This window comes from Psittacula echo (genome assembly GCF_963264785.1).
Source record: "Psittacula echo genome assembly, chromosome: Z".
NCBI lineage: Eukaryota > Metazoa > Chordata > Aves > Psittaciformes > Psittacidae > Psittacula > Psittacula echo.
The window spans coordinates 98662373-98688919 of NC_137742.1; the positions used below are offsets into that span (position 1 = coordinate 98662373).

At 38.1% G+C, this 26547-nt stretch overlaps 1 protein-coding gene across 1 annotated transcript; it reads left to right on the forward strand.

Moving 5' to 3' along the window:
* Positions 1-8934: 8934 nt before the first annotated feature.
* Positions 8935-26133, forward strand: LOC308232315 (hypoxanthine-guanine phosphoribosyltransferase-like; the record flags this gene model as incomplete). The annotated part of the gene is made up of 10 exons (XM_080638388.1): positions 8935-9073; positions 15304-15419; positions 20859-20965; positions 21446-21629; positions 22419-22481; positions 23021-23038; positions 23270-23352; positions 24371-24417; positions 25081-25157; positions 26086-26133. 10 exons carry the CDS (start codon positions 8935-8937, stop codon positions 26131-26133), a joined length of 882 nt encoding a protein of 293 aa, XP_080494514.1.
* Between the last annotated feature and the right edge of the window lie 414 nt (positions 26134-26547).

Sequence of the window (26547 nt, forward strand, 5' to 3'; positions counted from 1 at the left end):
AAATTGCAGGGGAAAGTGATACCATGTCTTAAATAGTACAAGTCTGTGTGCTGTTTTCACATAGCATTCAGTACTTCATGATACAAATTAATGGTTGGGAAATATTTTTCCAGAACCCAACAAAGTGAAACAATAGTTTGGGTTTGGATTGACTATTTGGCATGGCAAAGATTATACCAATTTTCATTGCTATGAGATTTGCTTTGATATAGAGTTTCTTTACTAGAAAGTAACTTTTACAAATTTACTTTGCATTACATTGTCCTTTATATCACCTCGCCAAAGACAGCTGATAGTCACTGATCCATATAATGCTAAAATAGGCTACATGTTACAGATCTTTGCTCCATTTAAATACTACTTCAGATTTGGAGCTATTCTTTTCAGGCAAGTTGCCTCTTTTTATCTCTCCCTAGTGAATCTTTCAAGAGGTCTAACAAAACACCTACCAACAACATCTAGAACAGCTTGTGGCGTGTTGCTAACTTTCTTATTTGGAAGATTTTTAAGGAGGAAACTTTTTTATTACTCTCTTCAGATTTTCAAAAGAGTACACTTTGTAGTCAGTTCTTTACACATTGGGAATAATGCTTTCTCTTATCACTACATAAAAATGCAGCTGTTTTGAAGGATCCTGAGCAAGCTTCCATCCTATGTCTCTACGTTATACAAGGCACACCATTTAAAATTTTTACTCATTGCACTGGAAGACTAACATCTGGAAATGTGAGGCAACTAAACCTAATTCAGATTTGAATCTAATTAAAGGACTTACTTAAATCAAGCTATTTGCATAAGTAGATAAGTAAAACGTGTTAGTTACATGCAAAAAAATCAGCAACAATCGTTACCACACAGTGATATGCATGATACCACATGCTTTCTTATGGTTATCTAAGACAACTACTGGCTGTTTCCAGTTCTGAAGGTTGATGTGGTTTGCAGCTCACAGCATGAGCTCCTTAAATTTTGCTATTATGATGGGAGATTTTAATATGGCTTCAATTCTATTCCTGAATTCAACAAACAATAAATACACTGTGCCAACAACTGCATTCATTCACAGCACTAATTAATAGACTTGAAAAAGCAATGAATTTTATGAATAACACTGCAGCCTTCGTTTGGAGACTTGCAATTTTTATGAATGAGTTGTGCTCAGCATCTCATCTACATCCTGTTAGATGCACTTCATCTAGTTTCACATGATGATCAAGTTAAGCCATAAAAGGTTCTCATCTACAGAGAGTTTTTATCTCTCATCAACAAGCCCAAATGTAGAAACTCAAGGAAAAAAAGAAAAGAGAAGTCTCAAGAAAATACGCATTTGGGTTTATTTATGTCAATCACCAACTGAAATAAAAAAATCAGTGGATCACTAACACTTTGGAAGGTTTCCCTTAAGACTGCACAGATGTCCTTATCTGACTAAATAGAGAAAACTGTTGAAAAGTTGCAGTTTGCTTCTGAACTTACATTTAAAAATTCCTCATTCTGGGAATAAGCAGAGGCTGAAAGGTTAGAAAGGTAATGAGAAATTAGACTCCATTTGAGACCCATCTAGTTCACAGCAACATTTCCAAGAGCAGAAATATCTTGCTGCCTCTGATAAGTGAAAGGTAACCTCCTCCCCTGTAAGTAAGGAGGACACCAAAAGGAGGCAAACATTGATTTATTACGAACAAAATGTCTGAGAAAACACAACTTTTTCTCCTTATTTTTTAGAGTAGTTACACCTTTCTTTTTGATTTCTCTAATCTAGCTTCTAATACAGTAGATGGAAAATATTTCACATTATTTCAGTCATAAACCACTAGTTCAGGTGGATCTGATTACCAGTTGCTGGAGGTGGCATGTTTCCAACACGCTACCAAGCGAACTTACATGTTTTTTATTCATAAATTCTTCATCTTGTGGAATCTTATCATTTATTTATGGACTGTTTGGGTTTAGAGCTTTTAGACTTATGTTCAAGTTTGTTTAGGTTTTGCCTTTTGTACTTCAGCCACTATTTATAATATCAGAGCTCTGAGTAGGATTTGGGTAGCATACCTGCACTCTAACAAGTCTGGGGGGAGGATCCAGACAGTGCACACACTTTTCACTTGCAACTTGGAAACGTTATGTTTTCTTCCAGCAAACATCACCAGGAACAGGCAATGAAAAACCAGATGCTACATGAAGCTTTTCTTAATAAAACCGCAGCTGTGGAACCAAGCAAACCTCGAAGACAAAAAACTACCACTGACACCAAGCAGTCTAAAAAATGTTACCCTGAATCCTGTGGTTTCTTGGTAAAATCAGGTCTTAGAAAGCCTCACAAAACAAATGTCGGGCCCTTAGATACACCAAATAATTAGTGCTGGAATAAACTTTGAAAGAATGACTATATGATTTAGATCAGCCAAACCCTGGAAAGTCTGTGGGCCTAGAGTAAACCAGAGTAGGTTTTACTGAATTCATTGCATCTTCTCAGATTTACTCCAGCTGAGGTCTAGCCCTTTTGTTTATTCAGACATTTTGATGTTTTCCATGTCCCTCATCTGTCTCTGTCTCCTCTTTCATGCCAAACCAGACTGGTCTCTGCTCTCCTGATCCTGTCATTCCAGTTCTGTGACTCCCAGCTGGTTCAGAGTAAAACCATTTCAGATTTCATCCAGCAAGCATAATTCCTTTTCCCACCACCTCAGAAACTAAGGTAAAATGTGATTTTGCTGGTTAACACACTAAAAATCTTTTGCACAGACAGAATTATCCTCTTAGTACTGATCATAACTTTTTGGTTGTTATGAGCATATTGATGTTATAATGCTTCACTGTCTAACTTTAACTAAAGAGACAGCAGTCAAAGTGTCTGTGCTTACGTGTGTGTGTGATAGGATTTGGGAATGCAGGTATTCCTGCTGCAAAACCGGAATAAAGCATTTTATCATAGTCTGAAAACAGCAACCCCAGCTGATAGGCAAAGAGCAAAATAGTAGAGCGAAACAGAGTATTTTCCCAGGGGGAGGACAGAGTCACATATATCACATGTCTTGTTTAAGCTGAATAGCATGTAAATTCTGTTATCTGCAGAGCTAAAGTGTTCAGAAAACACTTCTACACAATGTACAGTGCTCTAACAGTGATAGTCTCAGTGTGCGGTACTGCTAGAGGGGACAGCGCTCTCAGCCGACTCAGCAAGCTAAAAGTGAGCTCTGTGTGGAAGTGACTATAGTGCTCCCTATTTGGGTTGGCAGGGAGCAAGACCAGCTTGCAATTGAGTCTACCTACACTTTTGTAATATTTTTGCATGAATTCCACTTTGTGTTTCTTCTCTAAATGGTAGAATGAATACTCAGCATAAGCTTGACTCCTCTAGCATTGTTTATTCTGGAGAAAAAGAATTCTGTTCCCATACTGTCCATATAGATTCAGGCTTAAGAATGATTTGTCTCATAGAACTGCTATGATTCACTTTCAAAATGAGTCATTAGGCACAAGGATAACCATAAGTGAATATTGATACACTGTCATTTATAATAACATCTAATTTTGATGCTAATACACTGTTGATGTCATCTACCTGGACTTGTGCAAAGTATTTGACACTGTCGCACACAACATCCTTGTCTCTAAATTGGAGAGACATCAATTTGATGGGTGGACCACTCGGTGGATAAAGAACTGGCTGGATGGCCGCACGCAAAGAGTTGTGGTCAATGGCTCAATGTCCGCCTGGAGACCAGTAACGAGTGGTGTCCCTGAGGGATCGGTGTTGGGACCGGTCTTGTTCAACATCTTTGTCGGTGACATGGACAGTGGGATTGAGTGCGCCCTCAGCAAGGTTGCTGATGACACCAAGCTGCGTGGTTCAGTTGATACGCCGGAGGGAAGGGATGCCATCCAGAGGGACCTCGACACGCTTGTGAGGTGGGCTGATGCCAACCTTATGAAGTTTAACCATGCCAAGTGCAAGGTCCTACACCTGGGTCGGAGCAATCCCAGGCACAGCTACAGGTTGGGCAGAGAAGAGATTCAGAGCAGCCCTGCAGAGAAGGACTTGAGGGTGTTGGTCGATGAGAAAATGAACATGAGCCAGCTTCAGTGTGCGCTCGCAGCCCAGAAAGCCAACCGTATCCTGGGATGCATCAAAAGAAGTGTGACCAGCAGGTTGAAGGAGGTGATCCTGCCCCTCTACTCTGCTCTCGTGAGACCTCACTTGGAGCATTGTGTGCAGTTCTGGTGTCCTCAACATAAAAAGGATATGACTGTAGTGGTAGGACAAGGGGTAACGGGTTTAAACTTAAACAGGGGAAGTTCAGGTTAGATATAAGGAAGAAGTTCTTTACTGTGGGGGTGGCAAGGCACTGGAATGGGTTGCCCAAAGAAGCAGTAAATGTGCCATCCCTGGCAGTGCTCAAGGCGGGGTTGGACAGAGCCTTGGGCGACATGGCCTGGTGTGAAGCATCCCTGCCCATGGCAGGGGGGTTGGAACTAGATGATCTTAAGGTCCTTTCCAACCCAAGCCATTCTATGATTCTATGAAACTGTTGGAACAAGTCCAGAGGAGGCCACGAGGATGATCAGGGGACTGGAGCACCTCCCGTATGGAGACAGGCTAAGAAAGTTGGGGCTGTTTAGCCTGGAGAAGAGAAGGCTGCGTGGAGACCTCAGAGCAGCCTTCCAGTATCTGAAGGGTGCCTATAAGGATGCTGGTGAGGGACTCTTCATTAGGGACTGTAGTGATAGGACAAGGGGTAATGGGTTCAAACTTAAACAGGGGAAGTTGAGATCAGATGCAAGGAAGAAGTTCTTTACTGTGAAGGTGGTGAGGCACTAGAAGGGGTTGCCCAAGGAAGTTATGAATGCTCCATGCCTGGCGGTGTTCAAGGCCAGGTTGGACAGAGCCTTGGGTAACATGGTTTAGTGTGAGGTGTCCCTGCCCATGGCATTGGGGTTGGAACTTGATAATTTTAAAGTCCTTTCCAACCCTAACTATTCTATGATTCTATGGATATAGAATCATAGAGTTGTTTAGGTTGGAAGACACCTTCAAAGGTCTTCTAGTCCAACCCCCCTGCAATGAGCAGGGACATCTTCAACTAGATCAAGTTGTTCAGAGCCACATCCGGCCTGGCCTTGAATGTCTCTAGAGATGGTGCAACCACCACCTCCCTGGGCAACCTGTGCCATTATTTTACCACCCTCATTGTGAAGAATTTTTTCCTCATATCAAGCCTGAATATTCCCTCTTTTATTTTAAAACTATTATCATATACACCATGCTATTGATGCTGCTCAAAGCAAAAAGGCCTGCTATTGTGATCTGACATTTAAATGGACTGGTGAAACCTCAATTCCACAGAAATCAAGTAGCCTTACCACTGATTTCAGCAGACCCACATTTTTATGGATAATTATAGTAGTTTTTACTATCCTAACACAGACACTTTAGTTGCTGTAGGAAATAAAACCACTTAGTTAAAATGCAGCTTAACACTTACTGCTATGCTGCAGATGAAAGGAAGACCTCTCTCTATAAAAAATTGTGTCTTTTTCATTGCTGAAGCCAATGTTGACATTAGAGATTCTCATTCCACTATAGTGGCTTGGCCACTCACCATCTGCTATGGAACTATGGTTAAGTACTCAAGAGCTCCTGCACTCCAGGGAAGCAAACACTTCCAACAAAGACATTTTTATCCTATTACTCTTCTTTCAAATATGACTCAAATATTTTATGCAGACAATACAATGACCTTTGGGGCATAGAGGCCAGCATAAATGCTGCACTACAAGCCCAGTTTGTAGTTAATTTTATTGGAGGAATGATAAAATTGCATTGTTTTACATGAAGTATGGCAATGAGGTACTCAGTGGTAAAATCTATAGACTAGACATCTTGTACTGGGGCTTGTCACACAGCCAGCAAAAGCATTATCATCTATTTAACCAGACTTCATTTCCAACATTATTTTTAGGATCATTTTTCCTCATTGCTAATTAACTGCATTCACAGCTATACTACTACAAAATACTGATTAATTTATATTGCTCAATTTTCTTTTCTAAGCAATGTAAACAAGATAAAATTAGTATATGCACAAAGGAGCTTCCATACTTTTTCCTGATACTTTGACAGTTAGTTTCCTGCTTTTGAGTTGCATCCAGAGCAGTATTTTTGTCATTACTTATTTGCATTATGACGTAAAATCACCTTACATTATCATCATCTACTCACCAGCCAAAAATGGCTCCCATGTTGAGAAGTTCACTATCATCAGAGAGGACGGAAAAGAGGTTTCCTATAGACTGACTAAAGACAAAGTTTTCAGAGGTAGTTATAGGAGATCAGTGAGCCTGACACACACATGTACATTTAAGAACTTTGAGTTAGTAAGCCCAACTTCCACAGTACATGAGAAGATAAATTCAGAAATGTCACTCTCATATCAGTTGACCCAAGAGACATCAGCCTGATCTCCCTAGATTTAGTCTCTGTCTCTTCTGTATCTCTTCATATTGGGTATTAGCAAGCTGGCATTTACTTACTTTTATTTCATTGTGTTAGCTTGTTGCTGGCCTTCTGAAGCAGTGAAAGAGGAAACAAAGACATTGACTTCCTGCCTGACACTATGAAGTTGGTTTTAAATCCATCTTTGTACCTTGAGCAATACAGTGGGTGCAGTGCAGGCATATAGAGAAGGAACAGAACAAACTGGAAAAGGAATAGAAATTTCACTGTATGCTGAAAAGCTGAGGTAGGTGGGCCCTTGGGGAAAAGCAAACATTCAAAAGATGGCAAAAAAATACTAGCTTCCTTTTGCTTTTGGAACAAGAGAAGAACCTGATTTGCCTTCGGCACGTATCTAACACAGTAAAGTCTTCATAGAGCAGTCAGAGACTGCTCCTCAGGCAGGATTTTCAATCTGTTTTATAAGACCAAGTACTGAGTCCACATATGTACATTGGTATACAGGCAGACTAACTCCTTGTTCAAGGAGCAGACATATTAACAAATCTGTAGCTACCTGCAGTGTCAGTTAAATAAAGATATTAGTATGTGGTCCAAAGTTACCATGAACTACGACTAAGAGGGATTACGTCAGTCCCTGTATTACACTATGGGTTTGTCAGAAACAACCTGTAACACTCAGAGTCTTCTCTTTGCATAGCAATAAGGCAATTTATCCAGATATGTACAATAAAACACTCAAATTAATATCTATGCATAAAACCTGACAATCAGATGTATGATTCAAAAAGAAAGAAAAACCTTTTATTACCTTCAAATCAGCACTGAAGAAAACCATGGAAAGGGAATAAAAAATTAATGTCATACAATGTGACAAGTTACATTTCAGAACTGAATGAAAAAAACTGGTCACCATATAAATTATTTGTAGGATATTCTTTTTTATTCCTGTTCCTTAGATACCAGGTGTTTAATTCTCTTTTCTATGTATTATCTCACATTTCTCAGAAGGTGTTATGCAAAGTTTCTTTTAAAGACTATTTCAGTTTTGAAGTTTGCACTGTTCTGACAACCTGCCTACCTCCCAACTCCCAGCTGAAATGATTTCTGTGATTAAATACTTTTCTTATATGGCTGTGTCTCTGGGCTGGCAATAGAACAAATGGAAAAGGATTTTTTGTACGTTTCTCTACTGTGGATCAAAGCTAGCAAGAACCCTCAGAAGTGAAGATACACAGTGTGGAGACTCCCCGAGAGGTTGCATGTAGCCTATTTCTAACAAGGTCACGGCTAAGCTGCACCAAAACTGAACTAACTGCAGAGAGATAGCTCCTGGGGAATCTCTCCACAGAGATTCCATATCTCACAATACCTGCTTGATGTCTGTTTTCCATTACTGGGACCTATCCCAGTTCCTCATTATCCTGACTAATACACCTGACAGCACATATATGACAAATTACTCCCTCACACAAATAAACACGGAAAAGCAAGTAATTCCCCTCAAATTCTTCTTAAAGGTTGCTATACACAGATGCAGGATGCAAAAATCCATATAAGACTCTGTTGTATCCCAAGTTTATTCTCTACAGTAGGGAAAAGTCTATGTTAATGAAAGATTAAATTGGCCTTTTTTACATTCTTTTTGAATAATGATAAAAGTAAAGAAATTGGGATAGGAATATAAATAACATCTCTGACAATGCTTAAGAGGTATGCAGTTCACTGGATACCTCAGAGATATATATGCTTTCTGTTAACTTTATGATGATGGGCTGTCTGAACATGCCTACAGTAAGAATAATAGTTCTAATGCTCTTTCAGCCTATGTGGGGACAAGGATCCAAACCAGCTGCCCTGTTCAAGATCATGCCATTTATCTTCTCACTTCCTCTGAAGATGCACAGCTGTGGAAGCATTTGATGGAAACAGATTAGCTTCTTGAATTGAACTGTTAACCAATTCAAAGCCTCAGTGCTAAACCTGAATGCTTATTGTAATATGAGAGATTTTGGATATTACTATTTCCTTTGGTTTGAACAGATTTTGTGTGATCTCAAAACTCTTTGGCTAGAGCAAATAAAACTTATTTTTGTTGTTCTTTTCCAGTCTTTCAGGTATGCATATCAAGCATGCACAGTTATTATGTATAAAACTATCGCAGGTGGGTCTTAATTGTGATTTTCTCTTCTGATTAACTCTAAGCATGACTTTTCTGGGTTTCTTTAAAGAGAAAATCCCCTGTAGTTTGGGTTCTCATGACATGTGGCCTGTGTCAGGGCCCTGTGTGCACAAACAGGCAAGACAAATACTTGCTATGGCTAATCTTACCCGGGGCCACCAACAATATCCCTGTCCATGGGCCCAGTGACTCCATTTAAGTGCAGGGCTGGGTTGTTAGTCCTTGTCAGAGCTGTATCGTATGTGTAGCTGTCGTCAGCTCAGTCAGATCTATTTTGTTGCTGTGGACTTGTGCGATGGTCACTGTGCCTGACCTGTGGATTTACTTCCCAGTTTGCCCTTGGACCTGCCGCATCACCACAACCTTTTCTGGTGATCTGGACTCCCGGCTGACTCCAGTCCCATCCCCAGGTCTGTTTTGCTCATCTCAGTCAGGTACTGTGGGTCTAAGCCTTGGCTGGTGAGGCCCCTGCTCTGCCTGCTATGTCACCATGCTTGACTCCTTGCCCTTTAGGCAGCAGTTTTCTGTTGCTCCTCCCTGGCAGCCTATTCCTCAACCTTTTCTAGCTTCCAGATACGAAGCACAGCTTGAGATGATGGATTTTTTAAAATGTACACTTAAGCATAACAACATACTGTGTGTTTTAACTCAACACAGAAGCTTTTGCTTTGAGCCCATTGACACAGCTGTGTGGGAGTACTATTATACATCCTAGCTGTCCAAAACTTATTTTTCTTTTAATAGCTTATCTTGTTTTTCCTGGGTAGACTCACTATACGTACCATATTAGCCATACAAAAATGTTGCTATTACAGCCTCTTACTGACAGCATCCTTGTGGAATTCCGTGAACTGAAAATGTGAAGATATCTTGTCTCAGTTGATACCCGTGACACCCGGACAGCCCTTCCTTCTGCCACTCCATAGTGCAGCCATCAGACAATCTCTTAGAAGATGAGGGGCTGCAAAGCTGCAAATGGGACTTTTCAGTTCCAGTTTACTCTATGCCTGAATCACTCAAACTTCTTTAGTTCCACAACTGAAGCCAGTGACTTCAGTCCGTGACTGAAGCCTTAGTACATGCCTGCCATTAAGAATGGTTTTAACTATTGCCTTCAACAAGGATAGTCCTTGATGCAGACTTCTGTGCTTTCCTAAATTGGACCCCTACTGATTAAAATGAATTTTTGAAAAGTCAGTCATGGTGGATGATGTTTTAAAATGGAAGCTGTTTAAGAAGATAATTAAAAGAATAATTTCTATAATGAAAACTTAACATGTCTGGAAATGACCAAAGTTATCACAGCTGTCTTCCATGAGTTTAACTTTCTTCTTTTCTCTTAGTAAAAGCCAAGATGTTAGAGATTTTCCAGCTTCACCATACAGTGGTGCATTTTTAGATTTGTGGCTAGACTGAGTGAACTTCAGCCAGAATCTGAGCCCACAGTCTTACATTCTGGTTTTTCTTGATTACTACTGCATTATACCTTCTACAAAGTCATCCTCTCTTTTCAGTCAGTGCTGGACGGCACTTTCTGAAATGCATGCTAACAGCAACAAAGGAAAACGAAAAGCTAGCTGCTATGTCACATGAGGGTATCACACAATGTTACATAATGGCTCCCTCCTAGTTATTAGTTTGATGTCAGTTTTGGCATAGACTCTAATTAAATATGGAGAAGACTAGTTAAGGGAAGAAAAATGTATGCTGTTTCCCTTCATTAGTATTCAGCCATGGTTTTTATCTTCATTATGACATACTCTAAGAATGGTTGAAAAACAACTGCTGTGTCCACTGTGTCATAAAAACTTGCATAGCTCTTCCTTATTAACAGGCTTGGAAGATCCTTTTGATGACATGTGTTCTGGGTTCAGCAGCAGCAGTCAGTTTTTCTCCTTCTTAGTAGCTGGTGCAGTGCTGTGGTTTTGACTTTTGGCCTGGGAATAATACTGATAAAGCTGATGTTTTCAGTTGCTGGTCAGAATGTTTACCCTGACCAAGGACTTTGTGAGTCTCATGCTCTGCCAGGGAGGAGGAGAAGCCGGGATGAAGCAGGGACAGGACACCTGACCCAAACTAGCCAAAGAGGTATTCCATACCACAGCACGTCATGCCCAGGATGTAGAACTGAGAGTTCCTGGAAGGGCTGGATCACTGCGGGGTGGGGGTGAGGTACCAGTTGGTGAGCGGTTGTATTCTCTTCCTTGTTATTTCCTTTATCATTATTATTATTGGTGGTAGCAGTAGTGATTTGTGTTATACCTTAGTTATTAAACTGTTCTTATCTCAATCCATGGGAGTTGCATTCTTTCGATTCTCCTCCCCGTCCCTCCAGGAGCGGAGGGAAGAAAGGTGGGGGGGGAAGTAGACTGCATGGTTCTGATATATGGCCTGAGCTTAAACCACTACAACATGCAAGCTTTTTTCTCTGAGTTAAGGTCTTCCCATCTCTAATGAGGATAAAAGTGAATTATTCTGAAAGCAGACTTTGCTTATATTTGTGTTACAGCTTTCCTTCATAAACAAAATCTGTGAGAAAATAAAATATGTTAGAAGAGATCAAAAATTGTTGAGTGGAAGGAGACAATGAAATCAGAAGCAAAACAGGGACAAGCGTTCAAGGAGGAAAACATTAACCAGGTCAAAAGCTGCCATGATGCAGAATTAGGAAATGAGAGCCCAAACATTTCCTGTGAAGGCAACTCAGTGAATGGACAGAAATTGTAAGTGATGTCTCATAGGAGAATGGAAAGAAGGTAGATGATGGAGAGAACGAAATTCTGCTTTTACAATGGAAAAGCTCTAATACTACTTGTGAGATGCCAAAACCAGGTGGAAATTATTTTAGAGAATAGGATAACAAGATATCAGTACAAGGTAAGTTCTTCTCTCATTACTAGATTAAGAGGAAATTTGCAAGGAGAGTGAAGGCATGAAACCTGAGGGGTGGAAGTGGAAATGAAATACAGTTTTCAGCAGTATAAAAAACATACTGGAGAGGGTCCAAAGGAGGGCCACGAAGATGATCAAAGGTCTGGAGAACCTACCCAATGAGGGCAGACTTAAGGAGGTATGGTCTTCTTAACTTCTTAAGGAGTTAAGGTCTTCTTCCCCTCCTCCCTGGAGAAGAGAAGGCCCAGGGAGGACCTCATCACAGTATTCCAGTACTTAAAAGGTAGCCATTAAGAGGACAGAGGCTTACTCTTCACAGGGTGCCACATGAAGAAGATAAAGGCCAATGGATACAAGTTGCACTGGGAGAGGTTTCATCTTGATATAAGAAATGGAACAACCTCCCCAGGGATGTGGCAGAGTCCCCACCACTGGAGATTTTCAAGGTGCAATTGGATGGGGTGCTAGAAAATCTCATCTAGGCTCCCTGCCCCACGAAAGGTTGGATCACATGATCACTCAAGGTCTCTTACAACACAGGCTGTTTTAGGATTCTTTGAAAATTTTTACTAGGATTTACTGACTTCACAATGGCATGGGCCCCCAACGGAATTGAGAGGCTTAACTAGGTAAAGAGGTTCCAAAGAGTCATCTATGCCAGTAGATTCGGTACTTTAATGGAGATCTGAACAAGTAATTGAAAACTTCAGAATCAGTAAAAAGCTTCTTAGCTTTCATTTTGTTCCCTCCATTGTCTTAGGAAACTGTACTGACCAGCACTAAGTTTCCTTTTGATTGTGGGCAAAGGCTAGTTGCCACTAGCAGTGGCTTTCACTGCAAGCTGCCAGCCACTGGAATAAGTAAACAAGAGTATCAGAAGTGAAATCTTTCTAAGCAAGCTCATACAAAAGCATCATCATTAATCAACATCTCAACAAAAGGCACTGGCAACACTGAAATGTTTGGTTTTACAAAATTGAGGTTTAGAGATGAGCTATCTTTATTCGAATGCACTAATTGCATGGTATCTTAAAAGAGCTTTTTTTTTTTCGTTTTATCAAAATGCATAATCCACATTTTTCTTACATGCTGTTATGGGAAGATAGTACTTAGTTTTTCTAATAGTCAAGCATGGCTTTGCAGAACAGAACATTGTTAACAATTAAAAATAGTGATTAGAAAAAACTAGAGGGAAGAATTTTAGAGTATTTTAAAATGTGGCCTCTCTGTGGTATGTTTCAAGGTCTCAAGTAATAGAAAAATCATACAAAGGTAATACAAGTAATCTGAAATCCACTACATGCAGTTCTATTTTAAAAGAGCAATTCACACCAAATTCTTTCACTGCGTTACGAATGAGCTCAGGAAAATAAATATCCAAGGAGGAATATGGATTTAATTGTTACTGCTGTTACATTGCTAAAATAAAACAGCTGTGATCACACACTCAGATAAAGCCATTGTTTAACAAATATTTTTATTAAACATCTCTGCAGTGAAGATGAGTCCAGCTCCCCAAGAGCACAGCAGGCTGCTTCCTGGACCACCCATTGCTCCCTAGGTAAAACAATTCAACCAGCTGTTGGGGGGTGGGGGGAACATGATCAGGCACACTGGACACTATGACAGTTATGGAGCAGCTCACGCTTGTTCACTGACACACTGAACTATAACAACTGTATTTTAACATTCAAATAAATAGACCATGGTCTTTTTTTCAAAGCATTAATTTGACCACTAGCTAATGACAGCAACAGCGTTTCTCAAATGGCACCTTCCCAAAAATAACCATGACCTATGTAGCCCACAGGAGAGGAGTTTCAGAAAACTAAGGTCAGCTGATTACAGGAGGAACCAGGGGAAAAGCAGGCACATGGGAAGGTCAGAGGTACAACAGGAGCAGTCAGGAAAATAAATTGGCCACAGTCATACAGCAAATAAACGGTATGTCAGAGCTGTGAATTAAATCCAGAAGTCCTGATTCCTTCTCTCTCTGCCCTATTGCCACTAACCAGATCCTCTCTCAAAATGACTTCCTAACATAGGCAATACAGGAGACTGAAACATTTTTCCTACGTACCAAACAAATGCAGCAAAAGCTATATAAAGGTTTCCTTCACACAGTTACTCCACCATTTATGCTATGGATGTAAAGACGTTGCTAATAAATATTGTACATTTCCTCCAGGTCAACAATCAGAATGAGTAAGCCTACAGAATTTGTCATTTGTCTATTTGGGAATTTGTGTTAGTGTATTTTCAAGAATTATCCAAACTTAAATCTGAGTCACCTTTTACAGGAGTGTTTCCTTCAAGCTCTGCCATCAATCAGTCTGTGTTTGCTAGATGTCTAGATGTTGGGGGTATTAGAGGAGTTGTAAAAACAGACATTTCCAAGCACAACATTAATAAATATCCGATATTTGTCAAGATGTCTACCACCTTTTTGCTTCAGTAAAATAAGAAAAATCTCATATTCAGATTGGACAGAAAAGAGCCAAGTAAAGCATGAATGTTCTTACCCATGAAATTTTTTACGTAAGAGTCATATAATAAAAAGAGTACGTGTGATAAAGACTAAAATAGCAAAAGTGTTTCTAATTTCTAATCATAAACTTGCACTGTTTACCAGGGGATGTGCAGTGTGATTTTTCCAAACAAAAACCAATTAAGCAGCTGGTCTTATCTTAGACTTAAAAGTGCCAAACAAAAAACAGATTTAGGATGGGCTCCAAATTACTAAAGTTGAGCCATTTCAAAGTGTATTAATTAGGTTTCCTAATAACACATCAGTCACTGAATACAAACGATCAGCTTTAATTTAAGGTTTTATTAGCCACTTGGAACATGGAGCCCATGGGTCAAATCTCCAGTGATGGAAATCAGAGCAGTTTTCCTTTAATCCACAATTGTACAAGTTCAGAACTGATCTAAATATTTAAGACGCCTGTTTTAAATTACCTGATTGTATTTGCATTTCTTTGAGATATCTGTGCAGTTATTAATTGAACACAGAGTTTCTTAGTCTGGAAAGTCTGCTCCATAAAATGTAGGCTTTTCTTCTTCTTTGGCAAATACTGTCTTCCATGGTAGAGGCTTCCCTCTAGTGGACACTTTCTCTGATGCTTTATTTGTAAGGTTTTAGTAATCTAATGGAACATTTGTATGATACTTCCAATCTGCTTTCCAATTCAAAATAACTAAAAGAAAATGCCAGGACTTAATTAGTGACTACAAAATGTTTCTTGAGGACCTTTGAAATTATTACCTTAGTCTCAAGACCAGTTACTTCAAACTGTAATGAACTTAGGTATGTATACAGCAAAATCATGTCCTGGAAAAAGTAATTATTGATTCAGTAGTTCAGAGAATAGATTCAAGGACAAGAGCAGTGTTGTTCTGTATTGACTGGATGCTGTTTTATCAAGCTATCAGTGCTGATCTAATTAATCTCCAGTCTGTTTGTACAGGCTACCTTACCGGCTCTCTCAGGATCGTGTTGTTTAGAGGAGGGCAGTAGATTGAGAGCAGATTCACTTGGTGGTTTACTCAAAATATTTTACTTTAAAAAAGATGCACTTGGGACTCCTATATGGAACAAATACATAAGCACATACACTTTTTTGTTCTCTCCTATGGGAGTATGATCACATAATATACAACTGAGACACTGCGTAAGGACGCCAACTGGCTACATTCTATTCTATTATTCAGCAATGACAAAGGGCTCTCTTAGCATGAACCTTTCACCTGTGAATTTTTCTTCCTTCAGAATGGGACAATAAAAATAGTCACTGTAGCAGTAACTTTCATAATGCAAATCTCAGCCCACTAATTGAGACCACTAAGACATTTATTGGATTGTCAAGTATTTGCCAGCTGATAGTGGTATGTGGCTACTATTATGGTTCTATGGAATTTACTGAGAATCCTAAATCAAATATTATTTGGGAAGTAGTTTTCTGAGTTTCAGATAGAGTAAGCAGAGGCTTCTTGAATGAGCTTAAATTTTATGAAAGCATATATTTTTCCCAACACTAAACTTTTCTATTCCAAGTCTCCCATAGTTCTAAAATCTGCTTTTTTTTCTCCCTGGTGGGCTGTTGACTTTTTCTCATGAATCCTTTCATAAAGTTTTGGAGGCTACATGGTGGCCTGTCTGACACTTTCCATCTATGGGGATTTTAGTAGAATACACTTATTTTCCCAGTTCAATTAGAGGAATCTCATTCCAGCTGAACAGACGCCCACATCACAAAGCAATATCACAACAGTTTCTTTTGTTGTCAGTTTCTCTAAAGAGAAATCAGTACTTGCTAAGAAAATGTAATAATACTATAATTATATAATACATGCATATATATATATATATGCACGTACCACTTATAAATGAAATTCTTCTGCTCTTTCTAAGCACGGATTGTAGTAAAAAAGTTGGTGCTTATTTGTAGCTCAGACAATACTCCCAGTGCAGCAAAAACTCAGAAATAAAGTGAGTGGGAGGGATTTTCTGCAATTTTTTCCTGAAACAGAGTTAAACAGGACTTTAGAACTGGACTCAGTTCAAATGAGATCAAACACTACAGTGCCTAAAGGAGACAAAGCTTTGCAAGGTCCAGTGTATATAAAAATATGAGTAATGTGAAATCAAACTTGCCTGCAGTAAAGACTTCAGGGATTTATAGAAGTAATTTACACAACAGAGGTGGTCTAATAGACAGACCATATTACACTTGAGAATATTTTAAGGCTGCCTAGGATGTAAGATCTTCAGTCAAGGTTTTGCTATACAGAGATCAAGTGCACAAAAAAATTCATAATATAGAGAAGAACAGAGCATTTAACAAAAGAGCAGAGCTAAATTGGGTGCTACAGATCATATCAGATATGCACACAGTATTCTTCACTGTAATTTCAGTAACTCAGCTCAGTTAAGCTGTTGGAAAGTGCAAACTGAGATAGTACCAATAATTAGCCCCTTCATTAAAAAGAGGTTTAAAAAAGTAGTTTCACACATACTATTGATCTTGGCAAAACTACACTAAATTCTGTTTAAATGTGTGTTGATTACAGGAGAAACAACAAATATGAAATATAGATATGTCTTTTTTGCCTGTAATTGGGAAAAAAAAGTTCGAATCCTAGAACTAGTAATCTAAAGCTGTAGGTGTGATATATGGGCAATTTGTATAAGCAATACTGCTGCACTTAGTATTCTACCATGGCACCATCCATTCAGGGCTCTCTAGAGCTCCAACACCCTTTCAGCATAGCTAAATTTAAATTACTCTGGGTTGAAAAGCTCAGGAGAGAGAAAACACACAAACTAGTCTGAGATTCCCCCCCTTTTCTCTTACTTTACTCCACAAACACTTACAAAGGCAATGCATGTTTGCATGAGTTCCTTGTCAGTGCTGCTGTTCACCTTCATTTTGGCTTCTGAGAATAATGAAGGGAGAGTATCTGCTCAAGCCATTGTTCTTTACATGTATGGGTTTTGTTAATGTTTGCTTTCAAAGCAGGATTTTGTTGAGGAAATTCTCCATGTTTTTGAACACAATTTACTCCCAGAGAGAAAGGACTGTGTTACACTAGGAATTAGAAAAGCAAGGCTTTTCACAGGATAGGGAGCTCACATGTGTAAGGTAGGGAATACAGTGGGAATTTGTAGAAGGAAAGTGTTGCCAGCTGTATGAAAGGCATTAGTAGTTCCCAAATAGTACTACTATTTAATGTATCACTGAAAGTTGTGGATATGCCCATTAATCCACTTGGAAGAGCATTTCTCTGTTATCCCAAGTGTTATCAACCACAATCTGAAGAGCATCCGTAAGACTACAAAGAGAAAAGAAAAATCTTGTTTCATAAATGTGCCCTCTCCCAAAGAAAACACAATACTTGATGAATTAATAAAATTTACCCAACCTGGTAAGAACATTCTGTAACATTGCATGCAAGCTGGCTTTAGCTCATTTTGTTAGTACGATTAATTTTTAGAAATCTAAAACCTTCATGTTAATCCCAGATAATAGAGCAGTTTGGTACCCTAATCAGATTACAGTGTATGTCAGTGAGATTTGATTTTAAATGATGTGAAGCATGTTACTCGAACTATCACCCCTTCATTTTATGAAAGGATGGCCTGGAACAATGTCAGACAGGGTTCACCATGTCTCAACAGCTCCAGACCTCTTTGCTTCAAGTCATCTTTAAAAACATGGCTTTGTTTATTCAAATACTGATTTTTTACAGCAACTTGGAACATCTTAGGTTTAAAAAGCTGTGGGCTTTATCACAACAATGGATGTACAGATATTATGTAAGAAAATGATATGTAAAATTACCTTCTGCACATATACCACTTAATTACCATTGTAATTAAATGTAATTAAACTCATAATCCAATTTGCATTTTCAATTAGAAAAACCCTACCTTACCTAGACCTTCCTACTAATTTGATTCATGATCTTCCCTTTTGCATCCCTCTTGTTCCCCAAAGCTTTTCTGTGATTGGTCATGGCAGGGCTCATGCCTATTTTATCTCTGATTAATCTGATTAAGTAAGAACTCAGGATTGTGATGTCAGTGCTTTAGCAGAAAGAAGTAATGCTTCGTGTAGGAAGGATGGCAATTTTGACCTTTTAGAAGCAGGTCATGATTTGACTGCAAGATGAAAATAGAGCAAGACAAACTGCAGTGACAATACCAACTCATTCTCTGGTAGCATAGTTCAAAGAAAGATTATGGCTCGTGGACTGCAGGTAAGACAGCATATTGCCTCGTATTTGCTTATTTAATTGAAGGGTGCTTTGGGCATGAGACAAGTAGTTAGCTTCAGCAAAATACTAGAACATTAGAAATACTGACTGATGAAAGGCCTTGTTTCTTACATCTACTCACGAGAAAAAATGGCTTTCAGAACAGAGGCATATTAATAGACTAAATTTTTTTACAAACTTATGACACTATTAATTTGACATTAATATACCTATATTCATATTCTTTCCTTCAGTGCTGATGAAACAATACTTATTTATGAATCTCTTTAGTGTACAAAATTGCTGTTGGGTATTTTTTTTCCTCCTTAAACTCAGAAAACTACATCAGTAAATGAACAACAGATGAGACTGAATCAAAATTAAACAACTAGTTCTCCAATTCATAAGCTTATGATTTAAAAATTTAACGACTTTGTGTAATAGTTTAGTAGATTGCTTTATTATAATGAGGTTCTGCTGTATTATTTAGCATGTGCCACAATACAAATGCTTTTATGAGCCTATAAGGCATATGCGGGATGTTGCTATGGTGATGTGGAGCTCAAATTGATGCAATCCTTTAGGTTCTGTTCATGAACCTTTCAGCAGAACTTAAAAATGTTTCACACACAGCAACAAACAAGATATTAATGTGGCAGACATTGTGCAAAATAATCTCAATGAGCATAGTTGTTAGCCAAACAGAAGGTACTAAACTGCATTGTCAGAGTACCTAGAAGCAGTAATCACTACACGCACCTATATGCATCAAGATCAGCCTTGTTCAATAGTTACATTAACATGGACAAAGCTCATCACTCACTCGAGCTGAGCCAGTTGTGTTGCCTCTCATCAAATGCAGCAGAAAGTGAAATTCATCATCAACAAGGCTGAACTTTACCTCGCTGTGCAGATGAAAGACCAATTTATAGCTGCAAAAGCAAATTGTAAAGCTGATATCCACTAAATATGACAATCAGTATCATGACTGGGCGAAAGAAAAACTGGTCATTTCACAGGTGGCATAGTCATTATATTTCAGCTGCAGTTACGCAGAATGCAGTAGAGATGGGGACTCTTGAAAAAAAAACAAACAAACAAACAAACAAAAAAACCAACCAAACAAAAACAAACCACCACAAAATCAAAACCAAAACAACAAAACAACAAAATAAACAACCCACCTTTCAGCACTTTTTAAACTGTTTATCGTGTCAGTGACTATCCTTAAATGTGCTTTTTCTGTACTCCAAATGAGAATTATGCTTTTATGTTCCAAATAAACAAATAAGCACCATCTTTTCACTTTGACCAATGCTTCTAATGATGTCCCACTGTTACAGCTTCATGTTGACAGAACTCCATATCCTGTATGTGTTTTCTGTCTGTCACCACTAGCAACCTCACACAGGCAGAAATTAGCCCATTTCACACTGGCCAATACTCCAACAATAATAACCAGTTCTGCACCATATTAAAGCCTGCTCATAGATGCTACTGTCTAGCCTGATCTACAGCTGACACCAGTGTAACTGCCCACATCTTTTCCAAGCTGAATAAAGAACAGGCTTAATTTAAGACAATCATTCACTTAAGCTTTCACTTCGCTGACTTCAACCATGAAAAACATAGTAACTAAACCAGGCAAAATAGTGCTGCTGACATTTAAACAGTGCTCAACTGCAAGGCTGCTCTGTAATTTTAACTTGGAACACCAAGGCCTATCAATTTTGAATACCTGCAGATTACCCCTAGTTCAGCCAGGATGAAATTCTATATACATTGCCTCGTATTATGATTATTTGTTCCTTGCAATTCTTGCTAACATCTGTCTCTTTAGATTTATCTTTAAATTAAGTAGGCTATTTGTGGACAAGTTAAAAATAAATGGCAGTAACTGGTTATCTCATTTTTGTGGCTGCTGTTTTGCAAGTGATAACCTATTCCTGCTCCCTACATCCATTTTAACTTTCTACCTATATGCTCATCTCCCACATGCCAAAAAAGAAGAATTAGAAACAATTCATCTGTCTAAAGAGTACACAGGTGTTAACTTGTTTGCTAGCAATACTTTAAACTATTATTACCAAGTCCACAGCTCTGTGCTGTCTGTTAACCAGCCACTGTATTGAGTTCTGTTGAACGCAACCAGTGTGTAGTTCACCTATTTCCACTAGTGAAGCTTTGAGCCATAATTTTAATTTTTGATTGTCTAGCACACAAGCAAGCTGCTGTGCTCCACAGAAGGGGAAAAGGAGAATACAAGAGGGTGGTTTGTTTTTGGGGGTTACTTTTATTAGTTCACGATGGTTGAGAATTTCTCTTACTACGACTGGGGTAAAATAGTTACGTATCTATTCAAATCTCAGACAAGCACACTAGCTCCTGAATTATCAGGCAGATTGTGAACTGTTCTATCAGAAAGTTTAAAAGCTCTCAGATACATATTTGACACATTATTGGGGTGTGTGGGGACAGGAGTCTTTCTCCACATTGTCAGAGACTGGAAGGTTTTTTCCTGTATGGTTCGATTGTTACACTTCAGAACTATTTCCCTTTCACTTGCAGATAAAAGATGAAGAAAGTGGCTATAATAAAAATCTATTTTGCATTCCTAAGCATTATGAAGAAGATTTAGAAAGAGTCTTCATTCCTCATGGGCTCATCCTGGACAGGTATGAGGGTAAACAACAAAAAATAGTGATAGTGATGACAGTGATCTATTTCCATCCAAATGAAAAGACTGAGGTCCTACCCTGCATAGACCGTGAGAAACATGGAAACCCTGCAGCTATAATAGTTGTGTTCTGGAGTTTAATACAAAGGGCATTCTAGAGGATTCCTCTACAATCCCAGTGAAGTTTCCATTTTATCTCAAATATCTTTAAGCTTTCATATTCTGCATTCTTTAGATAAATGGATTAAATCAACAGTATGGCAAATGGAGTGGGTAGGCACCATCTCGTGAACTGGAAGTATGTAACTAACTTTTCTATGTCTTAACATGGCCACAATTTGTAAGATCAACATTTTAATATGGACAATGTTTAACATATGGACAAACTAACATGATAAATAAAACACTTTACAGGTCTTATAAAACCTGGGGGGTTTTGTTGTTTTGTTTTCTTTTTTTTTTTTTTTTTTCCTTCCAGGACAGAACGCTTGGCTAGAGATATAATGCAAGATATGGGAAGCCACCATATTGTTGCACTCTGTGTCCTTAAAGGAGGCTATAAATTCTTTGCTGATTTGCTGGACCATATAAAAGCACTAAATCAAAATGGTGACAAATCTGTGCCTATTACTGTGGATTTTGTTAGAATAAAAAGCTACTGTGTAAGCAACTTTATTTTCTTTGGAAATAGACTCCCTATAGACTTACATTCTGAATACTGGTAGTTTACATGAAAACTCCACCTCAAAATGAGTTTATGTATATATCCTGTTCAAAGCAACTCAATTTATTACATGCTGATTTACCGATCTTCCCCGACAACCAGATGAATATTGTATAGTTACAGGAGTGAACATATAGTAGAACACTTAATATGACAAAGCCAGGGTCAGGTTTCCAAGGTCCTCCTCTCCAGACAACAGTTTCCACACAGATTCTACTCTGTCTGTACCATGGCACCCTTTGGTGGAAGGGAGTATGCAGAGGAGTTTAGCATCAGAGACTTGCTTATTGTCTCTCTCAGCATTATTTTTTATTCCTATCGACAATATTGGAGACTTCATAATGTGTGTGGAGAACAAGTATCTTTTACCCAAACCAATCGTAGTTGGCCTGAGCCAACTATTGTAAAGCAATGACTTATGCCATTTTTTTCTGTTTTTATCTTCTCCCCTTTGTGAAGACTAGAACTCTGTGCACTGATCAAAATTTATCCTTTGCTAAATATAAGAGTTTACAATATCCTAGAAATTCTTCATGGAATTATAAAACAAATCTGTGCTTGCTCTCAGATGCTTAAAAGGATATTACTTTACTGAAGGAGTGCTGTGTAAATTTGCAAGTGTCATTTGGTAGGCAAAACGCAAGAGCAACATACCATTCATACACATAAAAAAATAACACTTCTGAGAATGTTTTATGTGTCTTCTCTCTGCTCTTTCTCCTTCTAGAATGATTCACCTACAGAAAAAATCAGTATTGTAGGCGAGGAACTGTGTACACTAAATGGGAAGGTATGATTAGCATATTCAGCTTTTACGGGGAAAGAACAGTTTTAGTGTATCTTCCAGTAAGTCCATCTTTATTAAATTTTTGACACTACTTACTTGCAGCCACTTAACACTGGTTTAAACTGCCATCCTTTGAAACAGTGAATAATTCTCACTGGTCTCAGTGAAAACTTAACATGATCAGTACTGAATGCTTCTATTCCCCATTTTATCCCACAGATATTATCCCATTTTATCCCTGGAAATGAACCATCTTAAAACTGACTCTTGCAGTATGGTTCTAGAATGCTATTGCTATACATAGAATAATATGTAAAACCTGACATAGGTGGCTTTCTCAAGATGTTTTATGCTTCCATAAATACCTACTGAAAATCTATTCAGAAAACACTAAAATAACTAAAGTAGTTAAAGTGACAGGCTCCTTTGAAAACTCTGTAACTGAGGTTTGTAGTGGAAACTTCTGCTGACTGTGTAATTCACTGTTGACATGTAAATATTTTCTTTCCTTATTTTTTCTCTCCCTACATGATCTTTTCCAGAATGTGTTAGTAGTAGAGGTAAGTAAAGACTGGGAGGGAAGCAGAGAAGGGAAGAAAGGGGTAGTGGGGAAAAACACAGACATTTTCCCAATGTTTTGAAAGTTATTAGCTTTTGCATATAAACAAATAATTTATTACGTTACTGTGCTGCCAAGGTAGCTGACTGGTTTGGGGGCTTTAAATTAATCAACTCACAGTCGGTTTTTTCTTTCAGTCTCAGAGGGCAATTTATTTTTGTCTCTCTTTCAGGACATTATTGAGACTGGTAGAACAATGAAAGCCCTACTTTCAAAACTAAAAGACAATGAACCAAAGATGGTAAAAGTTGTAAGGTATAATGTTATGGACACTTACTAATGCATTGTAATGTAACATATAGAAAAATCATTTAGGTGAATAATCAGTGTATGCTGGTGGGTATTTGCTTGGTTTGGTTTAGTCAAAGTAAAAAGTGGAAGTAAAAGCAGGAGGCAATCTTTATGCAGCTGGTAAAAAACTAAAAAAAAATATGTATTTATTAAACTAGGAAATTTACTACCACCTTCATTCTCAAAATGAATAAAAAATGGTTTCCTGGCTCTTTATGCATAGTCCATAAAGTCTGATGGATTCCCTGTTTCTTACCTCCTTATGTCTGAAGAAAATACAGCTCTTTCCATAGGTTTCCTAACACTTCAGTTGCCTCAATACTAGAATGACAACACTCAAAATTTTCCTTAATATCTTCAGTCATACTGGTTTTCAGAATCTAAGAGTTTGTCAGCACTTGCAAGGTTACTTCAAGTGGCATTCTAGATCTGCTTTTAGATGGTCTCTAGAAGGAATTTTGGGGGAATAGACCTGTTTGTCAAGTAATCACAATACTTTGAAAATACACTTCTTGTCTGATGTACCATTTATGATCCTCTTAATAACTGTCCAGGAGATTCTCAGTTTGTTCAGAAGTGCAAGAATGGATATGACTTTGTGGAAGAAATCAATAGCTTGTCCTCTTCTCCTTCCCTCCCTGCTAAAATCTAAATGCCACTTGAACATGCTTACCTGCCTGTGCTAATCTAGTTTGCTGATACATTGCTACATGAGGAGATAATGATTTTGGATACAGATTTTAAAATAATTAAATATAAAACAATGGAGTAATTCGGGTCTTCAGAATGAACCTAGACGAGTGCCTTAACTTCCTCCTCAGTTATAAGGCTGAACACTACTTCTTTCTGTTGCGATAATCTCATTGTTTTAATTTAACTGCGTGATTATAAAAGTTTATAGGGATGGGAGGTAGAAGTGAAGTATACATCTTAAAGCAAGACATATTTTAAAAAACATAACCTTCTCTGCTTTGCTTCACAGCCTGCTCGTTAAAAGGACACATCGAAGTCCAGGTTACAGACCAGACTGTAAGCATTGTGTTTTTCCGGTTGTCCAAAATAGTGTCTCATAATCTCACTTCATGTAGGAAGTCTGAGAATTGTCATATAAGTTTCAGGAAGGCAAAAAGAAATGGGGAGAAAATACATACAATTTCCAAACTGATGACCAGCTATCCCATGCTGAAACTTCATGACCACCACCTTCTTTTATCCCCATTGGTCTGAGGATGGGTTTGGCTGTTTGTTACCAGATACTGGAAACAGAACCAACCATTACATTCGTATTGTTTGGCTTGGATCCTACATGGAATTTGTTTTGACTCTACATTAAACTTGCCTTGTTTTCAAACTGAAAACCCCTAGTGAAGACTCTCAGTGCAACTAATTTTACTCACTCCTTGTCTGTCTTTTCAAAGACTACTTCATAAGTAGGTTTTAAATAATTATTTTGTTCTTAAAACACATTCTCTTAGCATTTTAATTGTATTACTAAGTGATGAGGATGGTACAGATTCTAACTTTTGCCATCAAATTACAGCTCTGATTTTTAATGAATCATGCTAAGTACCTTGAAAGCAAGATGATATATTTGTTGGGTATTACTCTTAAACAGCTCGAGCTGAATGCAAAGTGTGTGCTTAAAAGCAATTTACACCACCCCAGTATAAAAATAATTCTATTTTCTTACAGACATAGGCTTTGAAATTCCAGATAAATTTGTGGTTGGATACGCACTTGATTACAATGAATACTTCAGAGATCTAAACGTGAGTACATACATGTGTGCCTCAACTGTTACATATGACTGTTCAATCAGGTAACAAGCAAGAATATTAGCTTATACTCAGAACTTCTCAACAATTAACAAAACTTCAAATCTCATTAGGAAGTTCCATTAAAGGGGCAAAAATATTACTAACATGCCAAGCTGATAGTTCAATGTAGATGTAGAACTTGTTATGCCTTACCTTTCCATGAATCATAGAATAGTTAGGGTTGGATTTACTCTACAAGTCTTGTGGCCCAGCCCTGCTGTACAGTATTCTGAACCCTCCAGGATGGCTGGCAGCATGCAATCTGCCAGCCTCACCTGGAAAGAAAGTAACCTGTAATTTGGCTTTAATTTGATGTTTGTCTATCTTAGTGAAATCCTATGTTGCTCTTTTCTAGCCAACTCTTTAAGATGGCTGTGTGTGGACTGTGCATGAAGGTTTTCCTATCATATGTAAGATGTCCATCTTTATTTCCTTTGTCTGTTACATTCTCCTTAAGCTGCACTGAGTAGCAGACTTGGAAGGACCATTAACTGACAAAAAGAGCTGATCTTTTTTTCTCTCCTTAGTTTTCAAAAGTACCTTCTTACATCTGGTTAAGTGCTAAGGTTTTCACTTGAAACTCTTTTTAATAAGACACATACTGGATCCATGCTATTGCAAAGTGATATGAAGGATACAATAACTGAACAGACCTGACCTCTTCAGAATATACAAATATAAATATTGCCTCCAAGCTCATCTGTAATTTAAACATCTCAATTTTACTGCAAGTAAAATTTACTCAAGTAAATTGCAACCAACCTCTCAAAGGTTACTGTTCTGTGTTTTGCTTACAATGCTAGGAATACGACTGAAAAACATTCTTGCATTTCCTTTGAACGTAAAGATGGACTAAAGTTGTACTTTTTCACTTTTTTAGCACATCTGCATTCTGAAAGAGAAAGCCAAAGAGAAGTATAAGATCTGATAACATCAGTCTTCTGGAATATTAAAATGTCTGAATAATAGTAAACAATCTACTAATTGCACTCTTTTCACTGAAGAACTACATTTTCTTAAGATATTATTCCACATATTTTTTCTTATAATAATTATGTAGAACAGTTTAAAGGTGAATCAGTTTTGTCTAAGTTCCGGTGAAACCTTGACAGAGCAATAGCCATAAAATGGGTATTATAGTCTACTGGAATCACAGCAGATTGGGACACGGCCAGGACATGTACATGTGTATGCCATGTTTGGGTTTTAACTTACTACGTGATGTAATGTATTATGCATGTTGTATATAAACTGCACTTATTTTTACATGTGAGCTTGTGTGCGTAAATATATACACATTTCTTTGTGGAACAAATAGGCTGAATAAGCATTTAAGGACCTG